This window comes from Pleurodeles waltl, chromosome 3_1, assembly GCF_031143425.1.
Source record: "Pleurodeles waltl isolate 20211129_DDA chromosome 3_1, aPleWal1.hap1.20221129, whole genome shotgun sequence".
In the NCBI taxonomy this organism is placed as follows: domain Eukaryota; kingdom Metazoa; phylum Chordata; class Amphibia; order Caudata; family Salamandridae; genus Pleurodeles; species Pleurodeles waltl.
This window is the reverse complement of record NC_090440.1, coordinates 1,872,302,154-1,872,326,546: the sequence shown is the minus strand read 5'-3', so window position 1 is coordinate 1,872,326,546 and position 24,393 is coordinate 1,872,302,154. Positions and strand designations below refer to the sequence as shown.

The window sequence follows — 24,393 nt, the reverse complement described above, 5'->3', positions numbered from 1 at the left end:
AACCTAAGACACATATGCTGTGTCTTATATGAGCAAAGCTCAGTTTCATAAATTAAGAATCTGTAACATCTGTGCTGATCCCAACTAGCGATACCTCAAAAAGGCATAGAATATTATTATGTGTAGGTCTCTTTCTTGTGTTTTTCAGCTGTGGTTTTAATCCTTGGAAGTTAAGTGCTTTAGCACATTGTGTGCTTTCCTGCTTAAAAAGAATGTAATATGGGGGATTGCATTTTGGAGATCTGTAATTGGTACCATTTATTAAATGTAAATAGTCCAAATAGGGGTGCCCAAAATATGTTTGTACCTAAGACCTCAATAATCTTTAAGATGGCACTGCCTGTGAACTGGCATAAGAGGACATAAATGACCTGAATATGGATGATAAATTCGAAGTTCTTCCAAACAGGGGCTCCCAAAATGTGTTTGGCCCATTGCCCCCAAATTTCCTAAGATGTCCCTGCCTATTGGTCTCTGAAAGAACCCTTTCTCTTTATGTGGCCATGCTTGTTTCCCAAGATGTATGATGTACAAACCAAATATCATCCAAAACCCCTCTACGTCTTATGTCACAGACCACACTGATGAGGTTGTCACACTTCACAGGAACAACAGTCAAAAATGAGGGAAGGGACCAGAGGTTAAAGATAGATGTAGGAGAGTGCAGAGAGGTAGATGATTACAGAGGTGATTGGAAGTCTGAGAATGAATCCTCATTGTCCTTTATGCCAGGATGAGCATAGCTTGCTCTAAAGGGCAATGAGGACAACTGCTAGGCAGAGGATTGTTATGGCTTGTGTCTAGCAAATGCAGTTTTCTCTAAACATATGAAAGTCAAAAGATCCACTGTGTTTCTTATGCTTGCGTGATGTACCAGAGGTGAGGGGTAGCAAGTAGGAAGTATTGTACTCTGTGGCTGGAGTTTGTGTTTGAGAACAAGCAGCACCTGGAGGCTACCCATAAGCTGCTCTTGGTGGAATAGATTCAAGCGGCGTTAATGGAATATGCCACCCTTGCAGGCCACAAACATCTGCATTCACACAAATATGATATTGCACACCTGGTCTAATGCTTGCCCAAATAATAAAGCGCAGACGAGGGTCCTTGGTTTTCACTTGCCTGACTCAAGACAATGGGTCATCAGATCCTATACTCCCCTAAACAGTTGACCCTCTACTCCCCATTGCACAATATTCTCCAAGAAAGGGTGGCCCATCAGAGAGTTAGATGCTGGGGAGTGCTGGCCACCCTAGTCTTGGCCTACTGTGCTGCAGTTTATACTTCCCTCTCTGATATCGTGCATGTACCGTTCCACTCCTCGCCTGGTCTGGTGCTACGTCTACAGACAGAAATGCCAGATGACCATAAGAATTTTCTCACCTTGATATTGCTGCTGGCCAAGCGAGGGATGGCACATGCATTGGAGAGTCCCCACTGCCCAAGAGTGGTTATTAGACAAAGCTTACTGTCAAGAGCAATTAACAATACAGCATTCTAAGCTCCCCTCTGCTAGTAGGCCTAGAGTAATTCGGGAGTCCTTTCAGCTGTATTTATTGATGCAGACACAGCCCTAGTCTCCAACTCCTACATATACCCCTGCAACTTGTTGATGTAATTATGAATCTACTTGTATTGCAGATTATTTTATTTGGCATTGCACTTCCAATGTGAACTAGTGTGTTAATATATAAAATCGCCTATTGTGCAATATGTGAACTATGCCACATATGCATTTTTACTGCCCTGATGTATAATCCAATGAACTTCATGTTATTGATTGTATTATCTCTGGAGATCCAGTAGTTTATTGTTGTTATACTGGTTTTTATGTATTGATAATAAAAAAAAGGTTTGGATCTGGCATAAGGTTGATTTTGCCAGGTCGAAATGGCAGTTTAGGACTTCACACACAGGCTCATTGGCAAGCCCGAGACACTTTTAAAGGGATACTTAAGTGAGTGGCGCAATCAGTGCTGCAGGCCCACTAGCAGCATTTAATTTACAGGCCCTGGGCATAGGTAGTGCCACTTTACTGGAGACTTATGAGTAAATTAAATATGCCAGTTGGGTATATGCCAATTCTACCATGTTTTAAGGAAGAGACACAAGCTCTTTAGCACTGGTTATCTGTGGTAAAGTGCACAGAGTCCTAAAGCCAGCAAAAACAAAGTCAGCAAAACATGAGGGTTGAAGGCAAAAAGTTAAATGGAAACCACTCCAAGGATGCTAGGTGTAACAAATGGCATAAACACTGCTAAAACGATATAATCCAGTACAATACAGGAGGTGTCTAGGAATACAGTTGGTCACTAGATTAATGGTGGAGACCACAACTGCTGCATCACAGGAGGCAAACCTTGCCTGGACAATCTGTGCCAGTAATGGCTGCCCTATTTCTAAGACTACATAGAAGTACAGCCTGTCAAATGTGTAGTGTGTCAGAGTCAGGATCCAAGTCAACAGAAAGCGCAAATCACCTTAATCAGGATTGAAAACATCTGAACAAACGCATGGCGAGGCTCATTGCCTGCAAGCTAGAGTGAGGGATTCTTTTCAAACTCTTACTAAGTTCTCAAGAGTTTATTGAGTGATAATCTTGGACTTCAGCTGTTTTATCACCCTGTGCAGACTAGTTTAATTAAAGAGAAATAAAAAATAAATATATCCTGGGTTTACACCTTTCTGTAAATATGTGCTTTGTCCAAATGTTGCTGTTACAAATTGCCCTCGCTTTATTTGGGCTTCAATATTATACTGTTATTATTACGGTTTCGCAGCCTGTGGGAAGTGGACCTGCTTAGACTCCATCAGGGACAGATGACAACAGCCAGATGGACTCTTAGCCACCATGAAACAAACATTACTGCAACTATACTTGCTCTCCATTGCACTCAGTGTCTAGTGTGTACAATTTCAGTGCCTCTGTATCACTCATGAATCTCTATATAATAACAAATGTACATATCTATCAATCAAGCATATTCTATAATCTCAATCTTGGCAGGCCTCAGAGCCTTCCGGATTGAGAACTGCTTAAATATCCACAATTCCCCGAAGTAAACTTTAAATGCTTCCCATACTGTGCCCATGGATTCTACAATGCCACAATGATGTCATGTTGAATTTCAGACCTAAAGACCGGGTTTAAAAAGGCCTGGGAAAAGAGTGACCACACAAAGAAGGCATGTGGAGAGGCTGGGAGGGCAAGGGTAAGAATCACAAGGGAATGATCAGAATAAGTCTGAGGCAAGTGTTTGATCCTAGTAACCCATCCATATGTATCAGTGGTGCCCAGCCAGTTATCGAGTTTGGCCCAGGTTTCATGTACAGTAAAAACATGTGTGCCTTTGCGAAGTTCATGATAAGGGGCTCTCCAAAAGTTTAGCAAACAATTGACAACCATAATATTGCACAAAGCATTGGCCCCATCCCGGAGTCTACGAAATGTAGGGTTAGAACAGTCTATATTTTTGTCCAGCATAAGGTTAAAATCCTTGCCTCAGAAAAAGCTGCCATGAGATAAGGTGTAACAGCACTGCCAAACAGTTCAGGCAAAGGCTAGATCATCAACGTATAGGTATTAATAAAGGCAAACTGCTTTCCCTGAATGACCTGCCTTGCGAATCAGAAAACTCCACAAGCAGGTGAACAGAGAAACCCTTCCTGACCAGCAGGCCCACCTCCCTGGCATAAGCGAAATAGCTTGAATATACCCCAAGAACAGCCCAATTAACTGCAAACAGCACCTGCATTTGGGGCCTAAGATGTGCTTCTTGCAACAGCATGACATGAATGTCATGGTGTGTCAAGAAGGCAAGTTCCCATGTGCTTTTTTTCTGGAGTCATTAAGGCCACGCACATTCCATGTTATAAAGTTTATCTCAAGTGAATTAAGGGGAGACTGTGGCATCCAGGATTATAAATAGGAAGATGTGTGAGGACCCAGGTAGATGGTAGGACCTAGAGGGCTCCCAGTACTGCCTATCCAGCCTGCCCATGAACGCATCCAAAGGTGAAATAGCAATATGGGATCAGCAGCAATAATGCAGAACCATGAAAGAAACAGAATCAAAAACATAACCCCCTTCCATCCTCCCTCCTACACTGATGATCTTTATCATCAGTGCATACCCTAGCAACAGAAACAGAGTACATTTAAGGATCAAATATTAACCTTTTAAAGCGTACAGTGCACCAGGGGCAAACTCAGTGCAGTCAACCACCCCGCCGATGAATCAACCATAGCTGGCAGGCTATTCCCTGAAGGGTTATTAGGTTGTCGGTGACCCATCAGATTAGAGACACATAAAGAAGAGTGGCTGGAGACATCAGGAGTATCAATATCACAAGTGCCTATGGACATTAAGGATTGTATCACATTGCCATTCAAGTTGTGATAATGCTCATGTATAACAAAGCATCACCACAAAGAAAAAGACTAATTGCAAAGATCAGCGGCTCCTAAGGCCAAAGGCATGCAAAGAGGAAATAGCCTTGCACTCCGAACATCATTCAAACCTTCCTTTATAATGCCTATAAGACACTCCTAGGGTAGGCCCTGAGTAGCCCAGGGGAGAGGGTGCAGTATATTTAAAAAGCTGGACATGTATTTTTAAGTTTTACATATCCTGTTGGTGAAAACGTCTTGAATTAATTTTCACTACTTCAAGCCTTCCTCTCCCATAGGATAACACTGGGCTTACCTTATTACATTTAATAAACTGTAACTTCCAAATGGAAACAGGTAACCAGCCCACGTTTGGTGTCTTTGGAATTGTAATAAAAAGTCCCCTTCTATTGTAAAGTCAGATTTTAAATTACAATTTTGAAATGCCCTTTTTAGAAAGTTATTGTCCCGCCATTTAATGCCTACAGTCTATCTCTGACTGACTGACTTAGTGTAGCTGACAGCTGGGCTTTGTGAATATCTCCTAGACAGCCACACACAATAGAGGGCTTAGGTATGCCTGGATGGGCCATCACTGGCAGTTTGGAAGGTCAGAGCTGAGCACAACCCTATTTACACTTGGATAGGCTGTGTCCTGCCTCCACGTATATCCCCTGTATTTAGTCTGGAGCAAGGGAAAGGGAGGCAGGAACCATGTGCACTTCAAAAGAAAATCCTTAGAAGCTTCTCCCACTTTAAAGGAGGCACCAGGTTTAAATGTTGAACCTCAGATGCCAATTCTTCAGTACACTTCAGGACCTTTGGAAATTCTGCCAGGAAGAAGGCCTGCTGCGTTGCTGAAAAGACTGCCACTCTGCAGGACTGCTGCCCAGCTGGGCTACTGCCTTGCTGCCCTGCTGGCTTCCTGCCTGAGTCAGAGTAATTAGACCTGCACCTGAACCAAGGACTTCCAGAGTGACTTCAAAGGATAGATGTTGGATTCCTGTTCAGGGCCACAGGGACAGACTCCCAACCATCTTAATCAGCACCCTGATCCAGCTGGAGCACGCCCGCCCCTAAGTGATGCCCATCAGGTCCTTGACCCTTGGTGTGGGCTCAGAGAGGCTACATTGAAGCATTTGAGTTCTTTGTGACTATGAATGGGCCCTTTGGTGCCAAAACCTTGTCGCTCGCACAGCCTGCCAACATGAAGTTCCATCAACCCGACTGTTCTCACTACAGCATCAACTGCTTGCAGAGAGTGCCACTGCAAAGCTCCAGCCCACTTGCTTGCAATGACAAAAGGATCTTCACTTACAGAGATGATTTGCATGATGCCAGGCCTTCTCTTCAAACTATAAGGAAGACCATCCATGACACCTCTGTGATCCTCGCAGCCCCCTCCACTGCAAATTGGACTCTTTGTGTTGCACTGAGAAGGATATTTTTCAGTGGGACTAACCTGGCCCCTGCATCCAACCTGTACTCCATCACAGTGAACTAGTGACTTTCTTCCGGTCTCACACAACCACATAGCCACAAGTAGTGCTTTGGGCTTTTTGGTGCTATTTTCATATAAATCTTTAAATCTGCATATTTCCAGTTCTGCTGAATGGAATTTTGTTGTTTTGGTTTTGAGTTATTTATTGCATTGTATTGTAATTTCCCAAGTTGGTGTGGGATTCTTCTTGTATTGCGTTTTCACGTTATTACTGTTTGAAGTGCTTTATAAATACTTTAAAACATTGCCTCCAACTTAAGCCTGACTGCTCTGTGCCAACCTACCAGAGGTTTGAGCACAGGTAAGTTTGGGATTTGCTTGCACCTTACCCAGACAATGATTGTGGTTGCTGCTTCAAAAGGGTTTATGCCCCTGCAGCTAGTAACCCAGTTTCTCACACCATTCATATTTGATGTCCATTCAGACAGATTGCTTGTTACAAGGACACTATGTCTGGACTATGGTGCAGTACTGACTCACTGGCCTCAAGAAAGACTATTTATTTTCTCGTGTTTATTTTATTGCATGCTTGACTACCATAAAGACTTTCGTGCTTGTTAAGCAACAGAATAAATTAAGAAGCGCTATCTATCCAGTTCCAAAAACAATGCAATACAACGTGAGCAGAAACTTTTCAAACACCTGGAGGAAACTCTAAATCAGAAGCTGAGTCCTCCGGCTCAATTAGCACCACAAACTATCACTATTATGGAATAAATTCAGCAAGTGGACAATTCTCACTCCTCTCGCCGTAGATCAGCTTTGCTCCCTTGTAAACAGAAGCCCACCTGGACCCGACCTCTCTAAAGTACTTCTGGACTGATGATCAGTTTTAAGATACTATTGTTCATCAGTTTAACTTTCGCTACTATTAGTGCAATTATTATGTTACTTTTAAATAACAGTACATTTCAATTCAAACTTCTGTTTTAAAAAAACCAAAGTGTAACTTCTGAGTAGCCATGTCAATTGGAAACACGCACTAATATAAAACATAACACTATCCAAAAGGAACTTCCTCCAGATGGCAAACCGGTTCTGGAACACACACTGTATAATTTCAGTCAGAGCAGCAAAACGCAACAACAAATGTACTCTTCCACCAATTGGTAAGCACAGTTTTTCAGTGTTCAGTCATCCTTCCTAGACATATCTCACTTCTGTCGGCGGTTGTGGTTCACCCGCCAACAGTTACACCGTGAGCCTCATTCCTGATTCCTACAGTGAGTGGCTCCACAGTTTACACCATGGTTCCCAATGTACCTATTTAGGGCAAGCATTATAAATAAATCTTCCATTAAATAGCTCCCAGGGTCCTCAACTAAAATGGACTCCAGCCATCTGGATATTCTCAGAAACAAGGACCCCTCAACCCAAGTAAACCTTTTAGTCACACAGGGGATACGAGCATTTCCAGATTAATTAAGTGTCAAACAGTTCAGAATCATTTTCAAGAGAAATAAATGCATTGATATCTGTATGTATAATTTATACATAAACACACACAAACACACAAACATATATCATTCTTTTAACGTTTGGCTCCCGCTTGCTCGGTGTGCATAAGTACCTTTATGTGTTTATATTTTCAGGGGCCGTGCCACTAACACTGAATGTCAGCATAGTTAAAGCCCGAACAGAGCACGAGTTGCCCATACAATTAATCATCTACGTTTTGGGGGAATAGCCGACAGGAATATTAACAGATTGTTTCAGTTTGTTTATATGGACTGACGGGCATTGGGTGTCCGTGTTCACCTTCTGCAGATTAATGCTTCTCTTTGCTGGAGTCAAACACAAGCGAGAATGGAAAATGCTTTTTAGAACTGGACAGATATACAGGGCCTGTCTTCTGTCTGCCCTTTATGGTGCAGCACACAGTTTAGAATGGTTGTTTCACCGCACCTTTTTTGGAGCATTCTTCTGTAAGTGGAAAAGGGGATACTACATAGGATTGTAGACACCGTGTGCTTAGCTGTACAGACTTCCGGGCCATGAGAGTTAAGTGTTAAGACTTTCGTGCCAGATAAGCCAGCCTGCAAGCTCTGGTTGAAGGCAAAAGAACCTGTGAAATCAGAGAGATACATTCATTTCCACTCAGCCTCACAGCGTGTGTGGGGGAGAGGGGCAGGAGCCACATCGCATCACATGGAGGGAACTGTGTTATATTTTTCTCAAGGGATGAGCCTCTAATTTTAGTTCACTTTTTATTGGGCGGGCGATCAGGTGGTACTAATGTTCGTTAAAGGATGGCCCAGTGATGGAAAAAAACGTAAGCAATGGGCTCCTAAGCAGGTGATTGGCAGTCCTACAAGGCAACTTTAAGGTCATTAAGACCCTAGGAATAGTCATTTTGCAGTTGGAAACCTATGATTTCGTGAATTGCAAGAGCTGCAACCCGTAAAAGGGCTTTGCACAACCGGCCAAGTTCGGCGTCAACATGCTCACAAGAGTATTATTTTCCAAGTCTGACTGTACATTACCGCACAAAAGCACACATTAAGAAAGAACTCACACACACACTGTACAGCCTGAATATGTAAATATGTCCCTATCAATGCACCCAACAGTTCTTAATACTAGGGCATACTGACTTGTTAGGAGTGGTAAGCGCTATACAAATACAATTTAAACATACAAGCGCATTTGCTGGGCAATGGACACCTGTGCGAGAGAGTATATGGCAACCAATTCGGTACAGCCCTCTGGCTTCACTCACCTAAAAACTAGGTCACACATAAGAGTGACATACTCACTATACTAACCAACACTAACAGCTTCACAAAACTGAATTAGAGTCTGGTCTGCGATATAAACCCCAGGCTACGGACTGTCGAAAGGCATTGCAATGCAATACTAAAGACAAATTGTGAGCTATAAAACTACCAATGAATAATAAATCAATGGGGGAGGAACCCAGAGGTGTATGTATATTTAGCGACTTTGTTTGGGTGTGACACCCTCCAAATTAATGAGATTTTTATTTGGGGGGCGGGGAGAGAAGAGAGAGAGAGAGATGCACCTGGCGGCTGAATTTCAAAAATGTGAAACCAGATAACATGGATTCAATACCTGCTTGTCCAAATTGCGTGATCTTAGCCATATATTTTATTTCACAGAGCTGCCTTTTTCTTCATTATCACATATGAGCGTTCTTTTAAATACCTGAATTCAGGATGTGAGCTGTACAAGCAATTCTTTTATTTGATTTAATAGACTGTAATGTTGTTCCATTCATAATTAGAATCTAGGCCATGTTTAGGGATACAAGACTAGTACTTTGACTCTTATTTCACTAATGCAACTGTCAATGAGGGAAAGCCGTATTTGTTTCTAAAAACTATCACTTGTAATGACTGTCTATGCAGTGATATAATCCGATGTACTAAGGCAAAATGCTTCCGGATGTTAGAAAACTACACTTTTTTTTTTTAATTTGAAGAGATTGCATCATATTTTTACATAATGTTTGTTGCACAATATACATACCAAGCATTTTCATGGCTTGACTCAAGCACAGACTCATAGAGCCAACCCAAATCTATGGCCTGGCTTTGGCTCTGCTTGAACTATTAATTTGCATGGATGCCCCTCCTCACATTACAACTCAGATTTAGACACTGCATAAAAAGATTTGTAAAAGGCAAGAAGTAGAGCCGATATGCACCAATCTGACAATTTTATCATAAAGGCGTCTTGTAGCAGAGATGAAGAGGAGTGCATGCACTGAAAATCCATTTAAAATAAGTGATGCCAGGGTAGGGACTCCAGGCTGCCAAACTAACCAACGGTAATCATGGGATCCCAGTGGGAACTACCTAGCCTATGTGGGAAGAGTAGGGACATAGTTTTAGAGGGATTGTTTGGGGTGTGCCACCCTTCTAATGGATTCTTGGTTTGGTAGTTGGGTCTAGGGGCCCTGAATCAAGTGGTTTCAGCATCCATTTTTGGATTGGTGTATTAAATATATGGAGTGACCTATTTACCAAGAACTACTCCTTAAAAGGGTGCAAATGTACTACTTTTTGGAATTCATAAACATTAGAAAAAGTGGGCAGGAAAAACAATACCATCCTTGGCGTACTATGGGCAATCAAACACCCAAAAGGTAATTAAATGAATGCTTGCAAATGGCCTAAACAGTGGCAATCATCTTGGGTAGCATTCCAACCAACTGTTTTCACCCACTTTGCAACTTTAGACAGAAGCCCATCTAATGCAAATCAGAAATGACCCTGTTTTTAATCAAAATAATCGACCCTGAACAATGGTCATCTCAACCCTCCACCATACTGTTTTTTAGTTGGGAGATTTGAAACCCCCCCACCTCCAATCCCACTGTCTAAGTTACACCATTGGGGACACAGAGGGGGGAGGATTACATGACAGCTGGCATGCTCACACACTCTCTTGTAGAGTGCTTAAACAAAAAGAAAAAAGTAATGCCTGAAAAGGGGAGCAGGGGAAGGAAACAGTAATGTGTGCATGTTCCAGGGGAGAGACAAACACAAATACAGAAAGGAAAGCTAATGGAAGCTGACGAACTAGAAAGAAAAACATGAAACAATAATCCAAGCTTCTCAATAATACCATTGTTCTAGTTTGTAAGATACAATCGACAAGACTCCCATATAACCCCATCATGCTGGTATTACGCTCAGAGGTTCTTGATTATTGTGACATTTTGTATTTGTATATTCTTTTGTATTGCTGTACTATATTTACTGCCTATGGATTTTGGATGATGTAAAATGATTTACCCAGCACAGAAATTCTCAATGATAGCTTCAACATCACAAAATAAATTCTCCGGTCCTTACTGAGAAATTCACAAGTATTTTCCTTGTGACTATCATTATCTGTGGTTGTGTATATACAACTAAACATTCTCTTTATGTAATCACATAAGTAATGTAAGTATTATGGTGGCTCCTTTCTCTGTGTGAATGTATTTTCTAACTAAACAAGCATTAGCAAAGCCAACAGGTCCTACCCTTGAGACCTATTGGATCTGCTAGTGCCTTTTGTCCCTGGTGTACAGCATGGGCATTGCAGTGATTTGTAGGCATGCTGTACAGCAGTTTTACACCTGTGCAGCATGGCTAACAATCACTTTAAAAAAGCGCTATGATGTAGTCAGTGCTAATGTGCTTTTTTTTAAGTGCCTTAATGGTGGCTGCCGCATATTGTTTTTTCTGAATTATTTTTCGCCCTGTTCTCTTATCATTCCTCTCCACCCATGCCTTGTCCCCTAACTCACTCCCTAAACAAACGGGGGAGTGGTTTGAGGGACGAGGCAACACACAGTAAGGGAGGTGCGAGAGAAGGATGTCAGTGGGGGAAAGAAGGCAAGAGGGTAATGGGGGGACACAGACAATGGAAGGTAGGTAGGAGGGATTAGGGCAAGCACTGAGACAATAGAGGGTGGACGGGATGGGGCTAGGACAAGCACACAGACCACGGACAGTGCGGTGAGGGGCTAGCATGTGGATAACGGAGGGTGGGTGAAAGAGGCTGAGGCAAGGTCGCAGGCTACGAAGGGGGGCAGGAGAGGCTGGGGAAGTATACAGAAAAGCATACAGACAACGAACGGTAGGCACGAGGTGCTGGGGAAGCACATGGGCAACAAATGGCCTGCAGGTGCGTCATTGGGAGCACACAGACAACAGAAGTTGGGCAGGGAGGGAAATGGGGAAGGAACACAGAGGGTAGAGAAGTAAATAAGAGAGACAGCTGAATAAAGCATGCCCTCCTATAATAAAAACAAAAAAAACTGGCGCCAGCAAAGTGAGCAGTGGAAGGATACAATCATGTTTCCATGTTCCAGGGGAGGGACAAACACAAGAAAAGGAAGGAAAGCCTACAGAAATTGACTAATTAAAAACAAGCAAATGAGAGCGAGAATGAAGCCAAGCAATGGCTGGAAATGGTTGAGCTATAAACCCTCTGTAAGGTGACAAAATGCTTTGCAACTGACAGAGGATTTGTGTTAACTGAGTTAAGACCTAAAAAGCCAGAAGTCCACCTGTGACACATGCCAAATGGTACCAAAAACTCAAAACCTTGGTGTTATTGTATTGTGGAAGGACAGCAATAATTAAAACGGATTAAGAAGAAATATGTCCTGGGAACAGCCTATGAAGCAGATATAAAACTGGGAGGTATATAGCAGAAATAACCAGACAGGAGTTTTAGCAAATAGGCTGAAAAGGTCAAGCAGGACAAATTAGATATCCACTCTGAAAGAAGCATTCTAAGAATAAGGAAGACAAAACAGCATTAGGAATATAGAGTGTTTGCTGATATGATGTCACTAATTAAGATTGTTTTTAGAGTACAGCAGATGCTACCATAGCTCTATTGCAACATTTTTACTGGCCCATGAATATTCATAATAGAGAGTTTCAAATCTTTTACTGATGTGGCCCCATTACCCTTCAGTGATCTAAGTTTGGCCATTTTCCATTTTTATGCCCCCCCGAACTTCATTTACAAAATTACTAAACTGATTATGACTTATAATATATTTTTCTGCTTCCACAGAGTCCGCACTTAGGAAACTTCCACTGATCCAGTTGAGGTCCTGAAGCGGGTCATGAGAACGAATGCCCACCAAAGAACTAGCAAAGGTTAGAAACAGCCTTAGAGAGAGTCTATTTTCCTGCTGACAAGTCATTCAAGGCGCTTGCAAATCTGGATAAATCAAACGTTTGTAGAATAATTCATTGGCTCCTTTTTCCAAGTGTTGGAATTGAAGAAGTTTGACATTTTTAACATAATTTTATTATGTTTTCTATAACAGCCAAATTCAAGTACAACAATGAGAGTGTAATCACTGCATGTCTCCAACTAAGCTGATAGCTGCCCACGGCATCTCTAATGTACCGCATCACAATTGCAACCAGTTCCACAGAAAACATTGCTGGGAATGGGATAAAGCAGACACTCATTCCTCACTTCTGACAATTTCCACCCACCAAGAAAACCAGGACCTGTTATGTTGAAGGATGATGCTAGAATACATTGGCCATTTCTGCATGCTGATGGAGAAGAGTCCAGTGGTGGTCTTGGGAAAGAAGTCACACACACGCAAAAGACATTTGAGGGCACTCTGTAGAAAAGGCCCACAAGCAAGTGAATGCAAGAGTCAAAAGGATATAGACCATCAGAAAATCCAATCACCATCCAAGCACACAAATCGACCAAACAACTCAAATCAACAATAAAAACCATCAAGATGTCTCAACAGTGAATGCAATGAGGGCATTTATTGAGGAAATTAAGTTAAGATTAGGAACATATTACAAATACCTATTTACAAGAAGGCAGACAAAAAGAAAAAGAAGAAACAGAAAGAAAATACTGTACCTGAACAAGCAACCACTGGCGAATACATCCTGTAATGCTGAAAAAATACCTGACCAAAAGGTTGGCCTAAACTATGAAGGACTCATTTACCATTGAACCTTGCTTCTTGCTCTGAAATGTATACATCAACCACCTAACCTTGTGCCATGAAACAAACTCAGCAGCTAACTTGGGGGCAGTAGTCAGAGGCCAGCACAGCAACATACAGTGTCTGCACTTGGATACGCAACAGACGACTCAGACGTCTCTGAAAGAGCTCTATACTACAGCCTCAGTGGCAAAAGAAAAAGTCCAAGAGTAGTATTTTGCACCTACAACTGGCAGGTTCATAGGTAAGTGTCCAGCAATGTTGATACCCTTACTTTATAATGGGAAATGCACTAGCGTTAATAGGTGCACTATGTTTGGTCACATAGCAAAACCCTGTTTATATGAACAATGCCAGTGGTGGTATGCATGCACTGCAACCCCTAAGGCTATTTACACTCTTGGGTCCCTACTGCAAGAATGTACCAGGCCACACTTAATTCACCACCAGTCCAGCCCAAGCAGCTGCCATCATACACAAGCAAAATTACCATCAGGAATGCATTAATTGCCAATAAAAATATAATTACTTTTTAAGATTATGTTCAGAGTGATTTTCCAGACACCATTCTACAAGAACACATATACATATATATATATATATATATATATATATATATATATATATATATTTTCACTGAAAAAAACAAAGATTACAGGGACATTATAGTTAGGTTCTGAATTTACACGCACAAAACCCAAATCCTTAGAAATTCAACAATAATAGTTAGAGTTATTTCAAGTAACTATAACTTACGCCCTAAGGTAACTATAACTCGCACCCTTGCCATGCACAGTTTTCTGATCAATAATTTTATTGTAAATGTTGCAGTGATAATATCAAAGATGCAAAAGAAGGTGTCATCAGTGATATAAAATGTGGAGAAATTAGCTGCGCACAGCGAAGGCGCAAGTTAGCACCTTAGGGTGCAATATAAAGGCAATATATCTATCTATCTATCTATCTATCTATCTATCTATCTAGATATCAAAACAAAACCCTTTCAGGGTTAGAGTGATGCATAAGTTATGCAGAAGAGAAGAGATAACTCTGGGTAGTTCCTACGTTTAGGTGGAGAGCAGCTTAGGTATAGAGCACCCTACAACACCAGGGACACTCTAGATTTGCTCACCTCAAATGTCTGTTTTTCTAGCAAAGTTTTTAAGCATATGATTAACACAGTGCCAATAAAAACAATCTAAGATGTCAGAACGTTATAAGGAACTCCAAACAACTCAATGGGGCCATCCTGTATGGCACTAATGTTAATATTTGGGGAGATTTCTAAAGCACAATGATCAGTTGAAGCTCACTTGTTGCTAAACACTATACGGTCTGCAGAGGGAAACTTAGATATTTAACTTTGTAATGTCTTTCCAATCAATAATACACAATTGGAAGAAGTAAAAACATGTAGATACTTGGGAGTATGATTTCCAACAACCTCAAATGGAACACAGACAATCAATCATTGAAAAATCAGTACCTGCTCTAAATGGCATTTGCAAAACGTCACACACCTATGGAAATTACTTTTCACATAATATCGATAGGGTAGTTCGGAGAAAGATAGTAAGCCAAATAGCATAATCTGCAGAAGTTTAGGGGCTGGATATCCTGAAGTCAAAAATAAGGATCATGAAAGAAAGTTCTGGAAGTGTTTGCTAATGTTACCTTTAGGTTTTTCTACAGTGGCCCTAGAAAAAGACATTAGCTTTTCCTCAATTTAGAGAATATGTGAAATTGCTCCAATAAACTATGGTACTAAGAAGCTAAAAGTGGCAGAGGAAAATCTAGTTGATAAAGCCTGGAGAGAGCATTTAAAACTAAACAACAAATAAAACTTTGCGACATTCTCAATTGAAGAAACTATACATCTCATCAGCAAATCCAGCTTTAAATATCATGGTAACAAAATAGATGGGCAAGACAAGCAAGAAAAAATTACCATATTAGAGTTGGAAAGGAAACTGAAAGTCCTTGAGACCTTTCGACCAATAGGGAAGTAGGCCTCTTCAACACCTTCTAGGTTGTTTAGCCATCCTTAACAAACCTAACAAATATTATAGAAAGGAGACTCTTTGCTTTAGCATAAAGAAGTGTGTTACAATTGAACACAACAGAGAAGGCAAGTGATCTCCAACACCTGCTTATGTGGGGAAATTGAAGATTTGAGCCACTTCTTGATGTGGTCTTTGTGCAAAAGGTAGGCGTGGATGCTGAAAGCACCTGTTAAATTCAAATTCAAACATAGATATGTGACATACAAAGAAGAGCTTTTAGTGTTTTCCCTAGCATAGAAATGGAATAGTTGTTTTTCAATTCTATAGGAAGAGAATTCCAAGACAGGAAGCCAAAACCCTAGAAGCTTTGGTACTTAATTTGGATCTTTTAAAACCAGGCTGGATCAGAAGGGAGCTTAAGAGGAACACAGGGATTGGGCTGGTTTTATTTGCTGATTTTACATTTCAATGACTCAAGTGCTACACCATAGATCCATTTGTAAAAAAACCTGATTATTCGGAAAGAGATTTCGCTCTGACTTTGAAGCTAGAGTAAATAAGTTAAAAGAACACTGGCAGAAGAGAAGGAATTATCACCAGTGACCTGTCTGGTTTTAAATGACATGAAGTTTTTGCACTAAATAGTTCAAAATGAGGTAATATAAGGAGTGTCCAGCCCCAATTAAAGCAGAGAGAACAGTTTTCCTGGTACCCATGGTGAAGAAAGGCATAATATCACTGAAGACACCTGGCTAGACATAATTGATTTTGAATATTAGCTCATGCAAAGGATTTTCCATGTGGCTTTATCACTGGAGCGAATCCGAAGGTATCAGGCCAAAGAGATGAAACCACAGTCAAGCGTTATTCCTAGCAGAAACATATTGGTCTTGTCCATTTTAATCTTGAGGCAGTTACAGTTTATCCATTGGTTAATGTCACAGGGGCTGCCAAGGTAACTGAATCACCACTCAACTGGAAAACTGGCTAAGAATCATCCACATAGGTATAGATCCTACATCCATTGGATCTAATCAACTACACCAAAGGGAGCCTGAATACATTAAACAGATAAGGAGAGATAATTGGACAACAAAGCACACCTGTAGACATATTTATGGAATCAGGTGTAAAATTATATAACACAGGGGAATCCAACCTTTTCTGTAACAAGAGCTACTTATGCTCAATGAAAATTATCCCAAGCTACTAGGCAGATGTAATAGTGATCACAAAAAAAGGGCACATTACATTAGTAGCTACCCTTTGAAAGACTGTTAGCAGTTATCACCTCACTGCATCAGCCATGGCCGTCACTAGTAACGTGAAAAATGTTTATACATAGGTAATACTTGAAAGCCAAAGCTGCAATGCTTGTGGCACTAAGGTGATGATATTAGTAGTAAGTCTCCCCAATGCTACATGATTTATCACTCAAATATCAGCTTAAAAAATATTTTGGAAATGCAACTCTTTTTTCTTCATACATCATCTTATGACTACCAAAATGTTGTGCCTGGAATACACAATTTGCAATTGTGGTGTAAATATATTTATTTAGCCAAGCAAAGACTTCTTGTTTAGTAGGCTAGGTTGCACACAGAGAGCTACTTACTGGAAGCATATGAGCTACAAGCTACCAGTAGCTCACAAGCTACTGATTGAAGAAATCTAATCTAACATGATTAATTTTCATCTGTTTTCTGAGAAGGAGGAGAACAAGGCCAATGTTGTACCTTAATTGCTAAATTTTCCTAGGCAAGCTAATAAGATAGTATGAGCAACTGTGTTGAAAGCAGCTGACAAGTCCACAAGAATAAGAACAGAGGTGGCTTTACTGTCAATCTATAAGTGACACCAAAACTCATTCAGTACTTCTACTAGCATGGAAGCCTACTTAGACATCATCTACGATGATGTTAGACTGTAATGAAAAAGAAAATCACTTAGCAAAGGTGCATTCACGAATTTTAGCTATTTGTGGAAGCAACTTTTTGAGCGATGGTCAGCATGTGCTTCAGACTTGAGACTGTTTTTTTTACATATTACTCTTACTCAGTCCAGTTTCAATTTGTTGGGTACAATTGCTGAGTTCTGGGAGGTGTTGACAATGCAGAGAGTAGACTGGCGTATTTCTGGAATCTCTATTCAACTAAAGTGAATAAGTACACGGTCCTAGAGCTATCTGGATTTGCATTTCAGAATGAGAGTGTAAATATCACCTGAAAGTGGACAAAAGGTCTTTGTGAATACAGCTGGAATTGGAGCTTCATTAGGCTGACTAAGCATGGATGGCTCAGTGGATTGAATTGAATGATATATGGTCTTAACTTTCTCTAAGAAAGTAAATGGCCAAGGTATAATAGAAATGTTAATTAATTATTTATCGTTATAGTATGCTGAGCAAGTGCCTCCTATCTGTTATTTATAAACAGCTTGTTCAACTTTGTATTGTGTTTTATATATCTCAGAGTACTTTGTGTAACTTCATGATTCATAATCTGAATCCTTAAATTAAAGTGAGGTATTATTATGCTTCTTTTTTGTCAAAAATGCAATTTGTTCTACTATGGAAACAGCCCAATTCGTAAAACCAGACTAACTTAACAATGATCATGCATTAAAGGAGGGGAGCTTAAATCTTCAAGCAGGTTCTTTAAAGAGATTTTGTGCCAATGCCTAATCCGAGAAGTGTTTATCACAACTGAGATTAAGTAATGATCTGTCTAAATCTTAGGAAAAATTAAAATGGAGGTGATCAGATTAGGTGGAGCTCATCAGTTAAATGAGAACGGGAGTCTAAGTCTGTGTGGGACAACAGCCATGGGATAGAAAAAGTTGAGCAGAAGATCCCATGAAGGAACAGGAGATAAAAAATATCTAGTCTTTATAAAGTAAAACTAGGCAGCAGGTGGACAGTTGAGTCTGCATTTGCTTGCAACCCAACCCAACCCAAGATCCCATAACAGCCCTGATGAAAACCAGATGATACCTGAGGCGAAACGTATAATGGCCCAAATCAAAACCCTCCCTCAAAACGTGTAGCAGCTAACTGTCAAGTTCACAGCAAAGAGTGAAAGGCTCAAAGTGTCTGCCTTAGAGTTTCATAAACCTGGAAGCAGGTGGTACCCAGTGAATGCACGTTGGCGTTTGTCCATAAGCATAAAAGAGGACAAGAGATATTATCAGTCCCTGATTGCAAATGGATGGCACTTGCATGGACCAGAAAAAAAGTAAATCAGCAAATATGAACCTTGTAAATTCACAAAGCTAACACACTCTTCTTCGAGAGTGGAGTGCAATATTAGAGTCATGATCACCATCATAAACTGAGTAAGACCAAAGGGAAACTTTTTAAATCGTAGCCAAAGATGAGAAACTCTTTGCATAGAAATTACTGACAGCAACACATAGTTCTACTGAGATTAATTAACTGCATGGATTACTGACTGTTGTGTTTCAATTATGCATTACATTTGGTATTATCGTCAAGATCAGTTACCCTGTGTGTTAAAAAATTACATTCAACTGGATAATATATTTCCAAAGTCAGATGAGTTATTAATGACGCAACTGGACAATCATACATTCTAAATAGTTCAGCAGCTACACAAACACTGACATTGGTAGACCTTTAGCTGGTAAATGAATTCCACTGACCAAAAACACATTTAATTTAGAGAAGCATGGATATGGCCCATTCAGAACATAACACCTGTGTCACTGCATGAGGGTCCACTGACAACACATAGTGATAGATTCATGAGGCAAAAAAGGGTTTTAAGATCAGATGGCAGACAACCTAATTTGGGGTTACACAATTTCATGATCTTGTATAAAAAGCATTAACCACATGTAGGTAATATTTTAAAAAGGTGAATTCTAATGCTGCTGGATGTATGGTCAACCTACCTCCTTCTGAGGTCTTCTGCCACCACAGCTCTGCAGCTGAACAGGTACGCCCGCAGAGACTTCAGCTGCTGCCTCAGGCGTAAAACAGCTGCAAGTGGCTCAACGTGCCTGTAAAGCATCGGATTTTCTTGTTGTATATCAATCAACGGCTCCTCGTGCACGTACTCCAAAAACTCCTTTGCTTGCTTGGACACCTAAAAGATAGAGGATTTTAGGATGTTAGAAATACTTCCATTTTCCCAGCCCCCTTCCTACGCTACGGAAAATAATGGAGGGTTTGTATATGATTTTCTCAGGCAAATATGAGTGGTCTGTGCTTGACACAACCTTCTGCATGTGTAAGCTGTGCAGGTCTATGATCTGGGCTTACACAGAAGGTGCTGTAAATTAATCAGCAATTTCTACTCATTCAATGGTAATGTTTTTCATTGAAATTAAGCAGTTGAAGTTTAAAACACTAAAAAACATATTTATTAAACCAACCTTCTGGTGTCAACACCTACTATTGAGGTAGTGTCCTGGAAAGTTAAAGGTCTCAATACCCCTATTAAGCATTCTAGGTTTTCTATATTCAGCGTGTTGAACAAGGAAAACACTGTCATTATAATATTATAGGAGGCATGCTTGCTGCCTATGTATATATCTACAAAATGGCTGCAGTGATAGACAGTAATCAGGTATCCATACCCTGTGGCATAACTTAAAATGTGTGCCCCCCTGCAGAATGTGAAGAGGGGCCCCTGAGTGTCCCATTTCTCACAGATATTCATTGGCCTTGGTGTGGAATGTAAATGGGATTTGGGGATCCCTGATGGGCTGGAGACCCCTAACGTGTGGGGGCGGCAGGGGCCTGCTTTACACCCCTCTTTATAACACAAAGGAACAAGGGGCTTCTATTTAACATGGTAAACTGCTTCATGTTTGTTTAGATCCAGCAGGAACATATGTGCTCTTAAAGATGAAAGTAACATACTGAATTCATTGCAAAAAATAATTATTGTAAAGTAAGTAATATCATTTTGAGGGAGGGGATTCCAAGAGTACCCTGGAGCCTTGAATCGTTAGATTGGTAAATAATCATCTCCTGGATAACACACACAATAAGAGCTGAGGAAACTGACCTGTAGTTTGGGCTTGTCTGAAGTTGGGCAGTTTATGCACCTCATCAAATTTGACAAAACATTTTTCTGTTCCTAGATGCACAATAGCCATTAAAAAATACATAACCTTCTCATCTTTCTAACCTCGTTCCATTCCTTACTAATAGAGCAACTGTGCCCATTCACTCCTCTATATCCCCCTTGTAAAGCTGTCTTCTCTTTTTATGAAAAAGATTCTCAAGATGTAGAAGTCCTTCCTCTTCCTTTAATTTCCTTTTTTTTATTTTTGTCTACTCTCTCCTTGTAGGGCTGATTGAGGAGTTGCAGTGGCCCATCCCATTAAGGAAATAAATAAGGTGTGTCATCCTTTTTATTTTAATTCTGTGTAACTTGAGGTTGCAGGGGCACTACTGCCCAGTTTCTACAGTTGCAAAGGGCACCGTAGCTGGTGGCTTCTTATGGCCGTTTTATTGTGTTGCATCCACGGGGAGCTCCAATTTTCCTGGGCCATGTTCTCCATGGGTGATGTTTTGCAGAGGCCACATCTGCAGAGGTGAAGGCAACATTGAAAAGAGGTCAGAGGCCCATCTTCTGCAGTTGCTGAGCACCACAGCGTTCTGCCTTGATCTACGTGGCCCCTTTTTCAGTGGCTGATTTGGCCCTAAAGAGTTCTCGAGGTTCAGGAACTCTTCTTACTGCTTGTTGAGCATGCAGCCTGCTTTCCTGACCCCGCCTTCAATGGCTTTCCCTGATGATTACGGGGACTGTGTGTGCGTTAGGGGATATTTGAGCAGTCTCCCTGACACCGCACAATTGCAGTGAGGGGTATTGTCCTGGAGAATATAAATTAAAGATTATGAATAATATAATGTAATATTATGGTTACAGATTGTGTTTGCACAGCAGGGCCCTAGGGGTTGTTTTAAAGAGGTTAAGATTGTTAAAAAGCCTACCTTATGTTAAGTCTTCCCTACAGGTGCAGCCCTTCAGCAGTGCTTCTGCATTCTTGGCCTGTTGCTGTTAAGGTTACAGAAGCTTCTACCCTCTATCCTTTTATTTCATTATGTGGTGTCTTTTTAGTAGCCTGATTTTTCTATATTTTGTTCAGGCATTTAGTTGTCTTCCCTCTAAAGGGACCCTGGTACATATATATAACTGCCTATTTGAGTTTTGCTACGTCTACTTTGAGGCTTTTGCTACATTGACCATGGGGCAAGCATTCTCATAAGACACAGCTTTTCCCTTCTCATAATCACTTTCATGTGGTTTGTGGAGATAATCATGGTCATCATTCACCCTCTAAGTCTCAGGCTCATCTTCAGGATATGGGGAGGAAATTATTAGATGTTTATAACAGACAGCATGGCAACATCCCCTCACCTATTTGTCATTATTCCTTGGAGGACTCTCTTTGGTAAGTCTCCACTCCCCATCTGTTTCAGCTTGGGGTTCCCCTGATTATGACGAGGAAGGAGTGTTTTTTCCTTCAGACTCTGCTTCCAAGGGAAATGTAGTCTGAAAGAAGACTTGGAACCTGTCAGTTCCTACCTGCGATCTAATCTCCAGCTTCCTCAGGATGTGGATCAACCCTGCACAAGTGGACACTTTCAGTCCCTAAGGTGCCAATAATTCCTGGCATCAATAATGTTTTGAAACATGAATGGAGAGCTCCAGAAAGGGATTCGATACCAATGTGCGTGGGGAGACTTTATCCACACAGAGAGACTAAATTGCTGCAAGGTCTCATCCTTAACCCTCTTCTTTCTTCTTTTTCTCCTTCTTTCCTCTTAAGCTACTGAAAATGTCACTTTGACTGATCCTGTGGAAAAGGAAAGCAGAGGTGGCTCTTAAAAGGGCTCATGCTGGTCTTAGCCTTTCTTTACATTCTGTGATGTGTGTGGTTTATACTTTCCAGTCATTAGTTAAGGATTTCCAATCTCTCTCCTCAGCAATCTAAGACCGTGAAGATTGTTCACAGTTATTGGACCAGATGGATGTCCAAGCAAAGCTCTTTTCAGATATCACTTTGGATAATTCTGTGGTGGCCAGAGGTCATTCACACTTGCAAAACTGGAAGGTAGAGGTGGTTCTAAAGAACTGTTTGCTGTGGATGCCTTTCTCTGGTAATCAGCTGTTTGGTGAGGAACACTCCTCAAAAAATCATTTGATAGTCAGAAGCATGTCCAACCTTACCATTCAAAACAAAAGGTTTGGAATTCTGGCAGAATAAAAAAGTCTGATTTGCACAGACGACTCTCAGTTTCTTTCAGCTTTTTATACTCTCTATTGATGTGATGATTTAATGTGTATTCTCCTGTTATTTGCTGTTTCTCTCTCTCTTCTTTCTTTTCTCCAGAATAGTTGTGAAAGCGTTGTTATCTCCTAATGAGGTTAAGAAACAAACACTAAAAAGTAGTATGGGTACTAGTATTGCTTTGAGGATTACTCCTCCTTTTGTTGAAAACCAATTACTGAAATCCCTTTGCCAAAACATTGTAAAATACTAGTAGTTTCTAATGATAAAAATTTAGGTTTCCGCTCAGTAAAGTTTCTTACTGTCATCTAGAATATAAGTGCAGCAATCTTAAGCTGACCGTATCTTGCAGACTCCATCCTTTTCTGCGTAAAATGTCTAATGCTAATCGATTTTGCAAAACCATGGATCTAATTGTGAGTCCTCGTCCACGCTCACAAGGCCCTCCACGACACCGGACCGGCCTACCTCAATGAATGAGTAAACTTCCACATACCTACTCGCCAACTCCGCTCCGCCGCCCTCGCCACAGTCCCCCGCATCCAACGCACCACCTCCGCCGGCAGATCCTTCTCCTACCTCACCACCAACCCACGCAAGACCCAAGACCCACTAACTTTCAGAAAGCACCTAAAAATATGGCTTTTCGAGCAGTAACCGGCCACTACACCCCGCCTCCAGAGCCTTGAGACCCTACCGGGTGAGTAGTGCACTTAAGAAATTACTTGATTGACTGATTGATTGAATTGCCACTAATTCTGGGTTAACAACTAATAAAGCTCCAGAAGTACTAGTTAACAATTTGTTCACTACTGTTAAAAGATTGCTAATGTTTTTATCTTTTAAAATTAATCCTACAGGTGAGATGATTGCTCAGAAATATCTCCCACTAATTGTGTTCCTTCACTTAACTAATACTATATGTGTGTCTGTGTGCTGGTATCATCGTCAATGTATCTATACAACATGCGATACATTTCTGAGAAAAACAAAGCAAAATAGCGAATATCCTCCCAATCAGCAGGTAATCTGAAGTAACCATCTTGTCCACAAATGAAAACAACTCCTGGAATGACTGGTGTGTCACCTTGTTAAATTTGCCATGAACTTCCTGATAATTCAAACGTGTGTCAACAACTACTATACCCTGTGTGCCTCTTTCTGAGTTAGTTTCCTTTTCTGAAAACATACATTTTCCTTTTTGTCTCTCATCTAATTTTAATTTTGAATAAGTCATTTTTCTTCTATATTCATGTTTTAAAGTGCCCTTTTTTGGATGGTCACCTCCCCCCCACACACACACCTTTTGCTCCTTGGCTCCTTGATGCTTTTGTTTTTGACCTACTAACCAGACCTCAGTACTTATACTCTTTCCCTTAAAATGTATTTATTGCATACGCCAATTGGCAAGGGCCTCTATACCCATGTAAATCCATAGTAATTGGTACCAGTGGTACCCAGAGTGGTAAAGGGGTCACAAGGGCTGTAGCACTGATTGTGCCACCTGGGTGAACCAAGTAAAAGTGAGACAGCAGAGGTGCCATGTAAGTCTGCATGAGCAGCCTGTTGCCCATGCCAGGTGCAGGCAGTGTCCCTTTGCTGTCTATAGTACAGGTCAGTCACCCCTAAGGCAGGCCTCCTATAGCCCAGAAGGCAGGGTGTACTGTTGTATGAGTGAGGATATATATGCATGAGCATATATGACCCCATGATAACATTTAAAACATAATGCTACCATGAGTAACCAGTGGTCAATTAGATAACATGGCTTGGCATCTGG

General features: G+C 40.9%; 1 protein-coding gene across 1 annotated transcript in view; it reads right to left on the bottom strand.

Moving 5' to 3' along the window:
• Window positions 1–24,393, bottom strand: part of PLEKHM3 (pleckstrin homology domain containing M3) — a 525,809-nt gene that overhangs the window by 258,006 nt on the left and 243,410 nt on the right. Inside the window, exon 5 of the mRNA XM_069225959.1 lies at window positions 19,260–19,453. Coding sequence (XP_069082060.1) covers window positions 19,260–19,453 — 194 coding nt within the window. The remainder of the gene's footprint in view (window positions 1–19,259; window positions 19,454–24,393) is intronic.